This window comes from Myxocyprinus asiaticus, chromosome 47, assembly GCF_019703515.2.
Source record: "Myxocyprinus asiaticus isolate MX2 ecotype Aquarium Trade chromosome 47, UBuf_Myxa_2, whole genome shotgun sequence".
NCBI classification, from domain to species: Eukaryota; Metazoa; Chordata; class Actinopteri; order Cypriniformes; family Catostomidae; genus Myxocyprinus; species Myxocyprinus asiaticus.
The window spans coordinates 29,703,617-29,718,695 of NC_059390.1; the positions used below are offsets into that span (position 1 = coordinate 29,703,617).

At 42.4% G+C, this 15,079-nt stretch overlaps 1 protein-coding gene across 3 annotated transcripts in view; it reads left to right on the top strand.

Moving 5' to 3' along the window:
• The window catches only part of LOC127437014 (receptor-type tyrosine-protein phosphatase R-like), a 36,082-nt gene extending 21,236 nt beyond the window's left edge, over nt 1-14,846 (top strand). For all 3 annotated transcript variants that reach the window (XM_051691611.1, XM_051691612.1, XM_051691614.1), the window contains 4 exons: nt 48-158; nt 6,001-6,158; nt 6,625-6,738; nt 13,195-14,846. In XM_051691611.1, the coding sequence (XP_051547571.1) occupies nt 48-158; nt 6,001-6,158; nt 6,625-6,738; nt 13,195-13,288 (477 nt within the window). In that variant the 3' untranslated portion in view covers nt 13,289-14,846. The remainder of the gene's footprint in view (nt 1-47; nt 159-6,000; nt 6,159-6,624; nt 6,739-13,194) is intronic.
• The last annotated feature ends 233 nt before the right edge of the window (nt 14,847-15,079 follow it).

Here is a 15,079-nt window from a genome sequence, read left to right on the forward strand (position 1 = left end):
ATTTGACTGTGTATGTGCAAAGTAATGACACTGTTATTCTGTTCCAGAAATGTGTTCTGTACTGGCCTGAAAAGAGAGGGATCTTTGGGAAGGTGGAGGTCTTCATTAGCAATGTGAAGGAGTGTGACCACTATATCATTCGTAGCCTTATACTGAAGGTATTTGCAGTGCATAGTATTGTATAAAGAAGACTGACTAAACAATTCTGTTTCTGTGATCTGTTTTTGTGGCAAGTTTTGGTCAAGAATGCAGGACAGGACTGGGGCTGTCAAACTCCGAAATGACAAAAACGCACCATAATAGCGTCATGAAACTAGGACATTCTACTTGTGCACTTTAATCCTAATGTTTTGAAGCCATATGATAGCTTTGTGTCAGGAGCAGGCCTAAATTTAAGTCACTGAAAATCATCCCCTCCACCAGCTCTGAAATTGGCTACAGAAACGATGCATCTAACATGTCTCATAACCAAGTGTCATTGACGTCAGTGGTGCCACATTTGATTTAAGAGCTATACAGTGGAGGGGAAGATTATCAGTGAATAGTGACTTAAACTTTAAAACTGTTCCTTATACAAAGCTATCGTACGACATGTATATAGTTTTGTGGACTACTTGGATGGTACTTTTATGGTGCTTGTCATTTTGGAGCTCTTCAGACCCTGTTCCCATTCACTTTCATTATATGGAAAAAAAGTAGCCTGTAGAGCGGTACGATTCTGGATAAATTGAGAATCACAATTTTTTTGCTTAGAATAAAAATCACGATTCGGAAGAAAAAATGCTTATTTCAGTGATTTACAAAGCCTGGACATAAGGGTATTAAAGTATCGTGTAATTAACTAGATTTTCTGACTAAATGTTCTCTGCTTCAATCTATGCAAAAATGCAATAAAGTTTTAAATTTATATATTTGATTTACAATGTCCAAGTACAATGAATACCTTACAAATCAAACAGCACCTTGTTATTATTGCAAATACATAAATAAATAAATGATAATCGCTTCACCGTTTGTGTTATACTGGTAAGCAAATACGCAATAAAACCCTGCTATTTTACAAAAAAACATTTTAAATAAATAAAATGTTAACAATTTAAATTAAAACATTGAGGCCTTCATACATTCATATAAGTTTTTTAGCAACAGTAGCAATTAAACTTGGGGGGAAAAAAAAATTATAATATAAAACATTAAAGTAATTTAATGCCAAATGAAACTACTTGCATATTTCACACTCTTTACTGTGTGATAGACAGAGGTGGGTAGGGTAGCCCAAAACTGTACTCAAGTAAAAGTACAATTTTTTTTTTTTTTTTTAAAAAGTAAATTTAAAAAAATTAAGTAGAAGTAAAAGTACTAACATAAATAATTACTTGAGTAAAAGTAAGAAAGTATCCAATTAAGAGTACTCAAGAAGTGAGTAACTTGTTACTTTCACAAGTGACATAATAGACGTTAACCCTATATTCCATTACATAATACACATTATGTAGGGTAGAGAAGTTATGACAGAATATTAAATTACGGCTGAGTTATCACTTTAAAGGTATTGTTTACCCAAAAATGAAAATTCTCTCATTTACTCACCCTCATGAAATCCCAGATATGCATGACTTCCTTTCTTCAGCAGAACACAAATTAAGATTTTTAGAAGAATATATTAGCTCTGTTGGCCAAAATTTTGATGCTCCAAAAAGCACAAAGGCAGCATAAAAGTAATCCATAAGACTCCAGTAGTTAAATCCATATATTCTGAAGTGATATGATAGGTGTGGGTGAGAAACAGATCAATATTTGTCATTTTTTGCTAGACAGCAGGGGCGATATGCAGAGAATGTGATCTGTTTCTCATCCACACCTATCACATCGCTTCTGAAGATACTGATTTAACCACTGGAGTCATATGGATTACTTTTATGCTGACTTGTGATTTTGTTTAGCTTTAAAATGTTGCCACCCATTCACTTGCATTGTATGGACCTACAGAGCTGAGAGATTCTTCTAAAAATCTTCATTTGAGTTCAGCAGATGAAAACGTCATACACATCAGAGGTGGCATGAGGGTGAGTAAATAATGAGAATTTTAACTTTTGGGTGAACTATCCCTTTAAGGGCTCTTGTCAGATCTGGATGAATTTGTCACTAAGAGAGGTTTGGAAACATTTCTAGTAATTATTACAGTGAAAACATGAAAATGTCCCACAAGGACATTATATATAATGCTGAAAAATAAACCAAAGCAAGATCATGCTCTTAATGCCTTCTTTTGCTATTTCATAGCTTTTAAAGTCCTGCGTGGATTCTTATTTCAATGTAGTTACAGTTTTCAGAGTCGAAAGAATTTAGATCATTGATTCTGTACAGTAGTACCGCCGCTCTCTAAATGCAGAGTATGCAGCCTAGTGCGTAGGGCACCAACCCCTGTCGTGGAACACTTGCTGTGTCTGAAACCACCCCCTGTCCAATATACAGTGCACTATTTCAAGTGGACAGGGTATTTTGATTAAAAACAAGAGTCTCGTGCAGGAGCGCTGCATTCATCACAAGACACAAGCGCATGGACAGACACACGCATGTGAGCATTTGAAAACAGCCGACTGTAATAAAACATAAATTGACTTCCTTTTTTAAGGAAATCCAGTATAATATGAGTAAAAAGGAATATATTTTAGGTTTGGTATTGATGTGGGTTGTATACAAGACAAAAAAAGACCATAATATATTGCAACAGTCTGGTTCCGGAAGTAAAAATCCCATTCATTTTCTCCATAGGGAATTAGATTTTTAACTATGTAATATCTTGACCAAAGAAGACTCGAGAAACCACTGTGCATGTGTTCTGCTTTTTAATTTCTCTCTCTTGAACACTGATCAACTTTTCTGGTACACTTCATTTATGATATACCATCTGGTGGATGTTTCATTGTAATTAACACGATGCGTAACTCAGGGTCTAGGAGCGTTTACTATTTCAGCGACCTTTATCTCTGTAGGGTGGAGCCCTTCTTTATCAATTAGGTGCTACAAATATTACACTCTCTTTCTTTCATGAACTTACATTTAGATCGGTTCACTCTGATTCATACTTTTCCAGATGACATAACACCTCCAGGATTTTCAGATGTTCCTCCCTGGTACTCACTGTGATTTAAGATGTCATCAAGGAAACAGGTCACATGCTCTAACACTTGAAGAATCTGCTCCATAACACTTTGAAAAATCGATGGAGCGCTGGATACCCCATATGAAAGACGTTTGTATGCATATAATCCACAATGCGTATTTACAGTTAGGTACTTTTCAGAGTCTTTTTCAAGCTCTAGCTGCTGGTATGTGTATGTTAAATCCAGCTTCATAAAGAGTACCACCCGCTAGTGTGGCAATAGATCTTCGGAGTTTGGCAGGGGGTACATTTCTTCCTCTACATTCTGATTCACCTTCACCTTATAATCCCCACTGTAACAGGGTAGTTAAAATGGGAAAGGAGGAGGCGGGAACCGGACGAACCATCAAAGTAATGTTTAATGTAAAATTAAAACATAAAGACAAAACACAAATGCACACATGAACTGCCGCATCCGGCTGCCTTTATCCCTTTCCTTGGCTGATTAGCCCGATTGGGGGCCGGGCATGCGTATTCACGGCCCAGCCCCGCCCTTCTCCTCGTCACACCCACATATATGAATTGATTTGTCAGCCTTTGGTACCACCACTATAGGTGCAGCCCACTCACTTTGGTCAGTATTTGAGATGATGCCCAGACTTTCCAATGTATCAAGCTCCTTTTCCACAGCCTCTTTAAGGGCGTAAGGCCTGTCTGGCTTTATGAAAAATTGATTTGGCATTGGGCTTCAGTTTGAGCCTGGCTTTAAACCCATGTATGGTGCTTGAGCCTTCAGAAAACACTGCTTTGTGCCGTTGTAACACTGCCTCTAAATCAGCGTTAGCAACGCTGCCAACTTTTGCAATTGAAAAGACATTTGCCCAGTTCAGTTTGAGTTGTGCCAGCCAATTTTGACCTAAAAGAGCTGGTCTGTCCCCTTGCACTATCACCAGGGGTAATTTTGCAGTCTGCTCTTCATATTTGACATTTACACACACTTTGCCAAGTAACTGAATAGGCTCATCAGAAAAAGTTGATAGTTGCATATTGCACTGTTCCAGGAGTAAGTGAGAGAAGTTCCTTTTATACACAATTTCAGACACGAGACTCACCACTGCCACTGTGTCTGCATTTAAGTTGGCTGCTCTTCAATATCCACATTGACAGTTATGACTTTATGTCCATTTCAGGTGGTGTAGACTGTACAAACTCCAAAAAGTTCCTGTTCATTTTCAAGTTCAGGGTCTTTCATCTCTTCAGTGACTAACTGCATTCTCTTATTCCGACATGCATGAGCGATATGTCTTATGTTGGAACACAGATGGCATTTTTCAGTCTTAAATCTACAGGCATGTGCAGCATGATTTGTACCACCACATCTGTAACATGGCTGATGCACTTTCGTTGCATTCTTTGTTGACATCATATTCCTTGAATTTGTTTTCTCTCTCCATGCCCCTTGGTTAGTTTTCACATTCACAATTTTGTTTACAGTTCCCATCTCTTTCATTTTGCCTGCAAACTCAAGTGTATTTCTAGAAGCCATTTCCATAGATAAAGCGATTGCACATGAATTCCTAAAGGTAAGATCACGTTTGGCCAGCAATTTCTCTGAATCGCCTCCACTCGTAATCCACTGATGAAACGGTCCCTCAGAGCTTCGTCCAAATGAGCACTGAACTCACAACGAGTGGACAAATGTTTTTACTCCACAATGTAGCCTGACACAGTCTCATTTTCCAGTTGATTTCCTTTTTTGAAAACAGAAATATTCCACAATGACTAGTGGTTTGGGTTTGTAGTGGGCAGATAATCTTACACTTAGTTCCTTATTACTGAGACTCCTCGGCTTTTCTGTCTTGGTCAGATTCTTTCACAGTCAATAAGCTTCAGCCCCGATGACTGACAAACACACTGACCTTATTTCATCATCCACTTTGTTTGCAATCATCCACTGATAGTCTCAATCTTTCTGTCCTTTATATTTGCCGATTGTGTCCGATCTGAAGGAATCCCATCCTCGTAGCCACTGTAATATCTTGACCAAAGAAGACTCGGGAAACCACTGTGCAGGTGTGCTGCTTTTAATTTATCTCTCTTGAACACTGTGAACAACTCTTCCCATACACTTCACTTCCGGTACAATAAAACATCCACCAGATGGTGTCATTAATGCTATTCATTGTATTTAACTCAATATACTACAAACTATAACTTATAAAGCTTTAAAGACAGAACTACTGTGAGCTCCGAGGTTGTTAATTGATGGTATATGCTTCTTTTGAAGCCATTTTTATTTTTTAGAAATCACATTTCGTAGCAGAATTCCTGGTGAAAAATCTATACTACCCATGATCCTGAAGATAAACCCTCCAGCAATCAGAGAATCACAGCAAAGCGCACCAAAAGGGCTCTGCAGAGACTGCCCACTCCCATGATGCACTGTGAATAACGCAATCGAGTCGCTCTCCCTACATTATATTGTATAGAATATATTGTTTCTATACTTATAATCGGCTACTTTAAGTCACAAGTTTTATATTTTTCCATCATTTTTAATTCCATTATGTCATTCACAATGCTTTCACAATTGTAGTTCGTTCCCTCGGGAAAGACGTTAAGTACACAGTGTCTTTTTGACCGATTTTCAAATACTTTTTGGCTTCAAAACAAAACTTGTCATGTTATGCTTCACCTTGGAGCTGGTTGGTTTGGTTCATGGCTCACAACTCTCTTATAAAGGATTTGATGAAATCTCTATGGAAGTAATGAATAGGCAAAATACTTATAAACACAAGACGGCTAAAAATGTGGGCAGGCACGGTTACGCATTATAGGATATACCTTGTTGTCAAATTAATTTGCTTCTGATTCTTTTGTTTTTATTCCCTCAGCATGGAGGCCAGAGTCGTAAAGTCCAGCACTACTGGTACACCTCATGGCCGGATCATAAGACCCCGGAGAGTGCCGGTCCCTTGCTGCAGTTAGTGAACGATGTCGAGGAGGACAGGAGGACTTCAGCAGCCTCTGGACCTGTTGTTGTTCACTGCAGGTACAAGAGCTTACAAGTGTAAATGGACATTTAGACAGACATTTAAATCAGAGGGGAAATCAATAGTAATAAATTTTTTTCAAAAAAGTGAAATCAAGTGACATTGCTTTTCAGATGTTTCTCCTGAGAAAAAGACTCCACTGGACATGTGTCTCCAATAGAGTTTCAGGAGAGATCTCAACACTGTCTCAAACTGTGCTCGGATTTTCCAAGATTACAAAGTCTGCAATCTAGTCATAACGCAAACATTTCTCATTAAAAATTCTTCCTGGACAAAATTATTTGAGCTGTGCAGTCCATTCATTTTATAGATTTACAATTAGCTTGTGTATATTTTTATTTCTCTTAAGAAAATTTAGAAGAAACATCATCGTTCAGATACTGTGAACAACCTCGTAATTCAGCCACAACACTTAAAAAAGTGATTGAAAAACTGTCAAACATCACTTTAAAATTGTGTTTTCAGTGCTGGAATTGGTCGGACGGGGTGTTTCATTGCCACAATGATTGGCTGTCGTCAGCTGCAACTGGAGGGAGTTGTGGATGTGCTGGGAATTGTGTGCCAACTGAGAACAGATAGGTAAAATTCATCAAGTTTTACAATCCGTTTTACATACAAGGCACTGCAGGGGGTCCGTGGCATGAATGTGATTTCCTGATGATTCATGTTATTCCAGCATGATTTGAGAATGTTCCAAAGAGTATCTTGCGTGCTACAATGGAAACACGGAAATCTGACCATATGTACGAAGGAGTTAACATGAACAATATAAAAAATGTATTTATTTGATTAGTGACCTAGAAATACTGCAGAATCCTAAATAATTATTGTTCATTTTTTTATCAACTGTGTGTGTGTGTTAGGGCAGTATGCAAAATGCCAATGCTTTTTGAAGATGTACATTTTGATTGAAATTGATGCCTGCAACATATTCCAAAAAATTTGAGACAGGGCCAATTTAGGACTGTCAGAAATTAAATGTAGGAACTCTGTTGCAATAAGGTTGTGTGAAACAGGTAAGGCAATCATGTTAAAGTATATAAGAAGCCTCCAAATAAAGCCTAGTCCTTCAAGAGCAAGAATGGGTTGATACTCTGCAATTTGTCAACAGATGTGTCAGCAAATAATCCAGTACTTTGAGAACAATGTTCCCCAAAGACAAAGCGGAAAGATTTTGTACATTTTACCCTCTTCAGTGCAAAATAGTTTAAAGATTCAAGGAATCCGGTCAAATCTTTGTGCGAAAAGGCAAGGCTGAAAACCACTTCTGAATGTGCATGATCTTTGATCCCTCAGACTTCACTGTCTCAAAAACCGTCATGTGTCTGTAATGGATATCACGGCATGGGTAATACATCGGTAAACCTTTGTTAGTCAACACCATTCACCGCTGCATCTACAGATGCAAGTTAAGGCTTTACAGTGCAAAGGAGAAGCTATAAATCAACACTGTCCAGTGCCGCTGACTTCTCTGGGCTCGGTCTCATCTGAGATGAAAAGTAGAACAGTAGAACAGTGTTTTTTGGTCCGAGTACACATTTCAAATTGTTTCTGAAAAACACAGCCGTCGTGTTCTCTGGGCCAAAGAGGAAAAGGGCCATCCAAGCTGTTATCAGCATCCGGTCCAAAAGCCAGTGTCTGTAATGGCATGAGGTTGTGTCCATGCCCATGGCGTGGGTAACTCGCACATCTGTGAGGGCATCATTAATGCAGACAGATATGGAAAAATTTTGGAGCAAAAAATACTGCCATGCAGCACCATCTTTTCCAGGGATGTCCCTGCATTTTCCAGCAAGACAACTTCAAACCATATACTGTCCGGATTACAAGTGCATGTCTGCGTAAGCAGAGAGTGCGGGTGCTAGATTGGCCTGCCTGCAGTCCTGAAATGTCTCCAATTGAGAATGTGTGGCGCATTATGAAGCGCACAATATGGAAACGCAGACTCCGTACAATTGCTGAATGCCTGCATAATGGATGAATGGGAGAAAATTCTGCTTGCTGAACTTAAGCGTTTGGGCACTGAAGACACAAGTTTAAGTGTTATCAATCATTTGATTTGAAATTACTGTATTTAAAAAAAAAAAAAAAAGAAATTCACAAGGTAAAACATCAAATAATGTGTAGTTGTAGAGCTTTCAATATAACACAGGGTGAATAAAAATTTACATATCATAACTGTTTGTTCCCTGTCTGTCACTCACATGACATTGTGTCGATGTAGTGACACAAGGGATCACTCCTGGGAGCCCGAAACACCTCTGGTCTTGAAAAAAGGCCAATGGAAATTGGCGAGTGGTATTTGCATACCACTCCCCCGAACATACGGGTATAAAAGGAGCTGGTATGCAACCACTCATTCAGATTTTCTCTTCGGAGCAGAATGGTCAATGCTCACTGAGCTGAATTCCCACGGCTGTCCATTCACCTCTGCTGGATCTGACGGTGCATTTCGGCGACTTCTCCCCCTCTGCACTGGTTCACTGCAGAGAACGCCCCTGGGCACTTCGGCAGAAATAAAAGAGTATATTCTAAAAGAAGAGTATATTTCCCTAAAAGAGCAGCACACACGGAACGTCTTTTTAAAGATGCCCTTCCGTTTGTGTGTTATTCCTGGTTACGGTGGGTGGCATCTTTTACTGCCCAGTCCCGATCTTTCAGCTCCCCCGCCCTCAATACCCTCGATGGTGGGGCGGCCAAGGGGTATTCGGTGATCCCCCTGGTGGTTAAGGCACTTGCGGTGCACCTATGCCCGCAAAGCGCCGCCACCTGGGGTGGGCGCCCGAAGCTCCCGTCCAGGGCCTGTAGGTTTACGTCATCCCTGACAGCCAAGGCCTATGGTGCTAAAGGAACTGCACGAGGGTATTTCTGCCCATGGGATTGATGCAGGAACTGTGCTCGGCGACCGACCTCGCCCTCCGGGCGACTAAGGTCACGGTGCGGTTTCTCAGGTGGGCGATGTCCATCTTGGTGGTCCAGGAGTGCCCCACCCGCCGGTACATCCGACGAGATTGTCCCCTTAATCCCCCTCGCCCGGAGCTTGGACGCGTGGCTTGCACTTTCCAACCCGTCGCAATGGCTGGTCCAGACCGTCCGACTTGGCTACGCGATTCAGTTCGCCAGGCATCCGCCCAGGTTCAGTTGCGTCCACTTCACCTCGGTGAAGAAAGGCGGTGGGATGTGGCCAATCTTGGACCTGCGAGTACTGAACTGGGCTTTACACAGACTCCTGTTCAAGATGCTGATGCAAAAACGCATTCTAGCGAGCGTCCGGCATCAAGATTGGTTCACGGTGGTAGACCTGAAGGACACATACTTCCACGTCTTGATTCTACCTCGACATAGACCCTTCCTGTGGTTTACATTCGAGGGTCGGGCATATCAGTACAAGGTCCTCCCTTTCAGCCTGTCCTTGTCCCCTCATGTCTTCACGAAGGTAGCAGAGGCAACCCTTGCCCCGTTAAGGGAAGTGGGCATTTGCATCCTCAACTATCTCGATGACTGGCTAATCCTAGCTCGCTCTCGGGATGTTTTGTGTGTGCACAGGGACCTGGTGCTCTCGCACCTCAGCCGACTAGGGCTTCGGGTCATCTGGGAAAAGAGCAAGCTCCTCCCAGTTCAGAGCATCTCTTTTCTCAGCTTGGAGTTAGACTCCGTCTCGATGACGGCGCGCCTCACGAACGAGCGTGCACAGTCGGTGCTGACCTGTTTGAAGGCGTTCAGACAGAAGACCAGCGGTTCCACTGAAACTGTTTCAGAGGCTCCTGGGGCAGTGGTGGCTCAGCGGTTAAGGCTTTGGGTTACTGATCAGAAGGTTGGAGGTTTGAGCCCTAGCACTGCCAAGATGCCACTGTTGGGCCCTTGAGCAAGGCCCTTGACCCTTTCTGCTCCAGGGGCGCCGTATCATGGCTGACCCTGCACTCTGACCCCAGCTTAGCTGGGATATGTGAAAAAAAGAGTTTCACTGTATATGTGCAAATGTATAATGTGTGATAAATACAATTATTTAAAAAAAATAATAAAAAAATTAAATGATTATGATTATTATATGGCATCCTCAGCGGTGGCCACACCGCTCGGGTTGATGCATATGAGACCGCTTCAGCACTGGCTCCAGACTCAAGTCCTGAAATGGGCATGGTGCCGCGGGACACATCGCGTGGTCATCACGCTGGTCTGTCGCCACCTCTTCAGCCCTTGGACCGACCTCACATTTCTACAGGCAGGCGTTCCACTAGAGCAGGTCTCCAGGCGCGTCGTGGTTACGACAGACTTCTCCAAAACGGGCGGGGGCGTTGTATGCAACGGGCACACAGCTGCCGGCTCCTGGACTGGCCCGTGGCTACGTTGGCACATCAACTGCCTCGAGTTGTTGGCAATTCTGCTCACCCTACGGAGGTTTTGGCCATTGATCCAGGGCAATGTGTTAGTTTGGACAGACAACACGGCAACGGTGGCATACATCAACTGTCAAGGCGGTTTACGCTCCCGTTGTACGTCACAACTCGCCAGCCATCTCCTCCTCTGGAGTCAGCAGCACCTCAAGTTGCTGCAAGCCACTCACATCCTGGGCGGCCTCAACACTGCAGCGGATGTGCCGTCACGACAGGTTACCCTCAGGGGAGAGTGGAGACTCCACCCTCAGGTGGTCCAGCTGATTTGGAGTCGATTTGGGCAGGCACAGGTAGACCTGTTCGCTTCCCGAGAATCCTCCCACTGCCCACTCTGGTATGCCCTGACCGAGGCACCTCTTGGTATAGACGCACTGGCACACAGCAGGCCCCCTGGACTACACAAATATGTGTTTCCCCCAGTGAGCCTACTTGCACAGACCCTGTGCAAGGTCAGGGAGGACGAGGAGCAGGTCGTCTTAGTAGCACCCTACTGGCCCACCCAGACGTGGTTCTTGGACCTCATGCTCCACGCGACAGTCCCCCCCCGGCGAATTCCCTTGAGGAAGGACCTTCTTTCTCAGGGACTGGGCACCATCTGGCACCCACGACCAGACTTCTGGAATCTCCATGTTTGGCCCCTGGACGGGACGCGGAAGACTTAAGTGGCCTACAACCCGCGGTGGTAGACACGATCACTCAGGCTAGGGCTCCCTCTACGAGGCGCCTGTATATCTTGAAGTGGCATCTGTTCACTAAGTGGTGTTCTTCCCGATGCGAAGACCCCCAGAGATGCGCAGTTGGATCGTTGCTTTCCTTCCTGCAGGAGAGGTTGGAGGGGCGGCTGTCCCCCTCCACCTTGAAGGTGTATGTAGCTGCTATAGTGGCACACCATGACACAGTGGACGGTAAGTCCTTAAGGAAGCATGACCTGATCATCAGGTTCCTGAGAGGTGCCAGGAGGTTGAATCCCTCCAGACTGCACCTCATTCCCTCATGGGACCTCTCTGTAGTTCTTCAGGGTCTACAGGGAGCCCCTGGAGCCCCTATGTGCCCAAGGTTCCCACAACCCCATTTAGGGATCAAGTGGTGAACCTGCAAGCGCTGCCTCAGGAGGAGGCAGACCCAGCCCTGATGTTGCTGTGTCCAGTGCGCGCTTTACGCATCTATTTGGATCGCACGCAGAGCTTTAGAGTCTCTGAGCAGCTCTTTGTCTGCTTTGGTGGACAGCGGAAAGGAAGCGCTGTCACCAAGCAGAGGATCGCCCACTGGGTCATTGACGCCATAGCAATGGCATATCATGCTCAGGACGTGCCGCCCCCTGCAGGGCTATGAGCCCACTCTAACAGAAGTGTGGTGGCCTCCTGTGCCTTGACCAGTGGCGCCTCTCTAACAGACATTTTGCAGAGCAGCGGGCTGGGCAACACCCAACACATTTGTGAGGTTCTACAATCTCCGGGTTGAGCAGGTTTCGTCCTGTGTAGTGGCAGGCACAAGCAGGTAAGCCCGGGACAGCTGGCCTGGGTGTATCGCTTGCACGTAACGCCTTTCACCTCCCCTGAGCTGAAGATGTGCGCTGTTGACTGCCAGTAGTGTTCACAAAACTGTGTTACCTGGATGACTTCCTCCGAGCCCTGTGGCAGACGAGTTTGCGGAGAAACTCGCTGCCAGCTCAGTACATATGCTAACTAAGCCCTGTACTGGGGTAGGTGCTCCGCATGTGTTGGTTCCCCATAGGTGACCCCATGCGATGTATATCTTCCGTTAAATAGTTTCCCTGTTGGTAAACTGCATCTTCCTTGAGCAGAGGCCCCTCTGCCCTGTCACCATGTTTGTAGAAACTCCTCCCCCGTTGGGCAGGACCTACCATGGGACTTCTCCACATGACATACTTCCGACAAGGCTCAGCAAGACCATGTGAAGTATTTCCACTCAAAATACCACCCGGGCGGGGTGTGGTCTCCGCAGTGTCTTCCCCTTGGGAGTGACACCCCCCCCCCGACGTAGACACAAATTTCACTCTTTTTTTTGGGGAGAGAAAAAGAGGATAAGAGGCCACGACTGGGCTAGCCTGTCCCTATCTTTTGGGCAGTCGTCTTGTCCCTGAAGGGCCATTCGACGCTCATAACAGTGTTGGGGGAGGTTACGTGTCGGCCTGGTGCACTGGCTACGAGGCACACAGTGGTCTGCCCTTCTCGCACCGCCAGTTCATGTAATGCAGTTCAGCTAGTTGTGACGTTTCGTATAGGGACCCCTAGTGTCACTACATCGACACAACGTCAAGTGAGTGACAGATAGGGAACGTCCTGGTTACTTTCGTAACCTCCATTCCCTGATGGAGGGAACGAAACCGGGACGTTTTTATTAGCATTTTCCATACTGTCCCAACTTTTTCAGAATTGGGGTTGTGTGTCTGTGTGTGTGTGTGTGTGTGTGTGTGTGTGTGTGTGTGTGTACATTACTTCTAGACATTTCTAAGTTAGTCAAAATAAGAATAAAGGCCACATTTGACAATGTTTAACACACATTTTTCAAAACAGTGTTTACTGTTTGAAAAAAAATGCAGAGGATAACAAAGTCTATAATAAAATATTCATACAAAACGGCAAATTTGACCAAATTAATAAAATTTTAATTTTTACAGGGGTGGCATGATCCAGACTGAGGAACAGTATGAATTTGTGCATCATGCCTTGAGTCTGTTTGAGAGTCGTCTTCCTGCGGATTCGGAAAAATGAACTTTTAAGCCTTTGAGCACGTGTCTCTCAAGAGATCTGTTACTGCCATAAGGTTTCTGAAGCAAGAGAGATGAAGACATATAATGTTTCTGGAGATGGATTGTCATGGATGTGTTATGTACATATGAAGGCGACAGTTGCGACATTGACGACTTTAATGATGTTGTCACATGTAACTTATCAAATGTAATTCCTATCATGATTTTACAAAAGCCTCTGTCATGTGAGCTTGTTGCTTTTCAAATGGTTTTGCCACTAGTGTTAGAGTATCAGAGTGTCATTGTGCAAGAATCGGTTTCACTAGAGAACAGTTTCTTCATACAGTACAGAGACATCTTCAATGCTACTTTTCCTTATAAACTTTTTCCTAATTACCGGTACTGGTTTGATAATATCAAATGGGCAGTTTAAGTATATTGAGTTGTTTTTACACTGAAGTACAAATCAGGTATAAATATTCCGTGCGGTACTTATGTTTTTTTTTATTTTTTTTATTTATTTATTTTTTTATAATTTCATCAGTTCAATCAGTTAATGGTTCTTAAACATCTGAATTCTGCCATAAATGCAGACGGAATGTTGTACTAAAATCCCTTGATTTCCTTAGCCACTATCAATGGAAAATATTCCTTACATATTTAATCTATAGTGCCACAGCAAAATAAAAAATGTCTTAGCAGAGTTGTGAGTTCACAGTTTGAATTGAATGTGATGACAAAGTAAGACATTGTTCTGCAAAATTATACAAAGATAATTAAAGTACAAAATGAATAAGTAAGGAACTATTGGGAATTGTTAAATGAACAAATTAAGTATACATTCAGATACAAACCAAAGCACACAATTATGACACCAAAACAAAAAAATAACAATAAAAAAAGTATACACCTTAGGGAGAAATTATATAATGAAGTCGTACAGTTAAAATGTAGGAGTTTTTTTTTTTTTTTCTAGAGCTATAATTGCAAATGTCCTCAAAAATGAATAATAACATTTAAATATTTTCCCTGAATACATAAAATAGTTGTAGTGTGGAGTTTCATATCTTTTGGACCACAAGGGTCTTGCTGCTAAAGCTACAACTGTTTATGGCTAGGGTATTAAATATGTTGTATGAGAGTGAATAGCTCTAATTTTTGTTTATTTTATTTTTTGTTATGATTTGATACTTTTATAAACTATGGTTATTGTCAGTGCAAACTGTTACGCTATACTGTATATCTTCCACTATGTGGGCTTAATGTTAGTCAGTCTGTGACTTGTTTTCATATATGCTTAATGATTATTAATGTGAATACTGTAAATAATAAACTGTCCACAATTATAATATTATAATAAGCATTCTTCAAATATGGATGCCTCAGTCAGGAAGGGTAGCAGTGTTAGAAACCCAAACTGAAGATATGGTCTTTCTTTCTTTTTGATAAAACTATGATTACGCTACAATTGTTTAAACTTGTGTTATGAGATGTACTGTATATGCTGTTTCTAGATGCGTAACTCTGTTCCTGTAGACCATAAATTTCATTTGTGCAACACACACAGTGCTTTCCAATTACATTGTGTATTCTGACTTCTGTTCTATAATGTAAGACTTCTGTAATATAATGTAAAACTGTCACTCAAAGCCATTATATTTCATGTTTACATTTTTGACACTGTAGGGCTTTACTGGTTGTTTAGATAAGTGTTACTATCAGAAATAATTAATAATTATTTCTTTAGTTATTAATTAATATTTAAATTAATTAATTTAATCTAACTCATTAAAACCTCATATGGGGCTCCAGT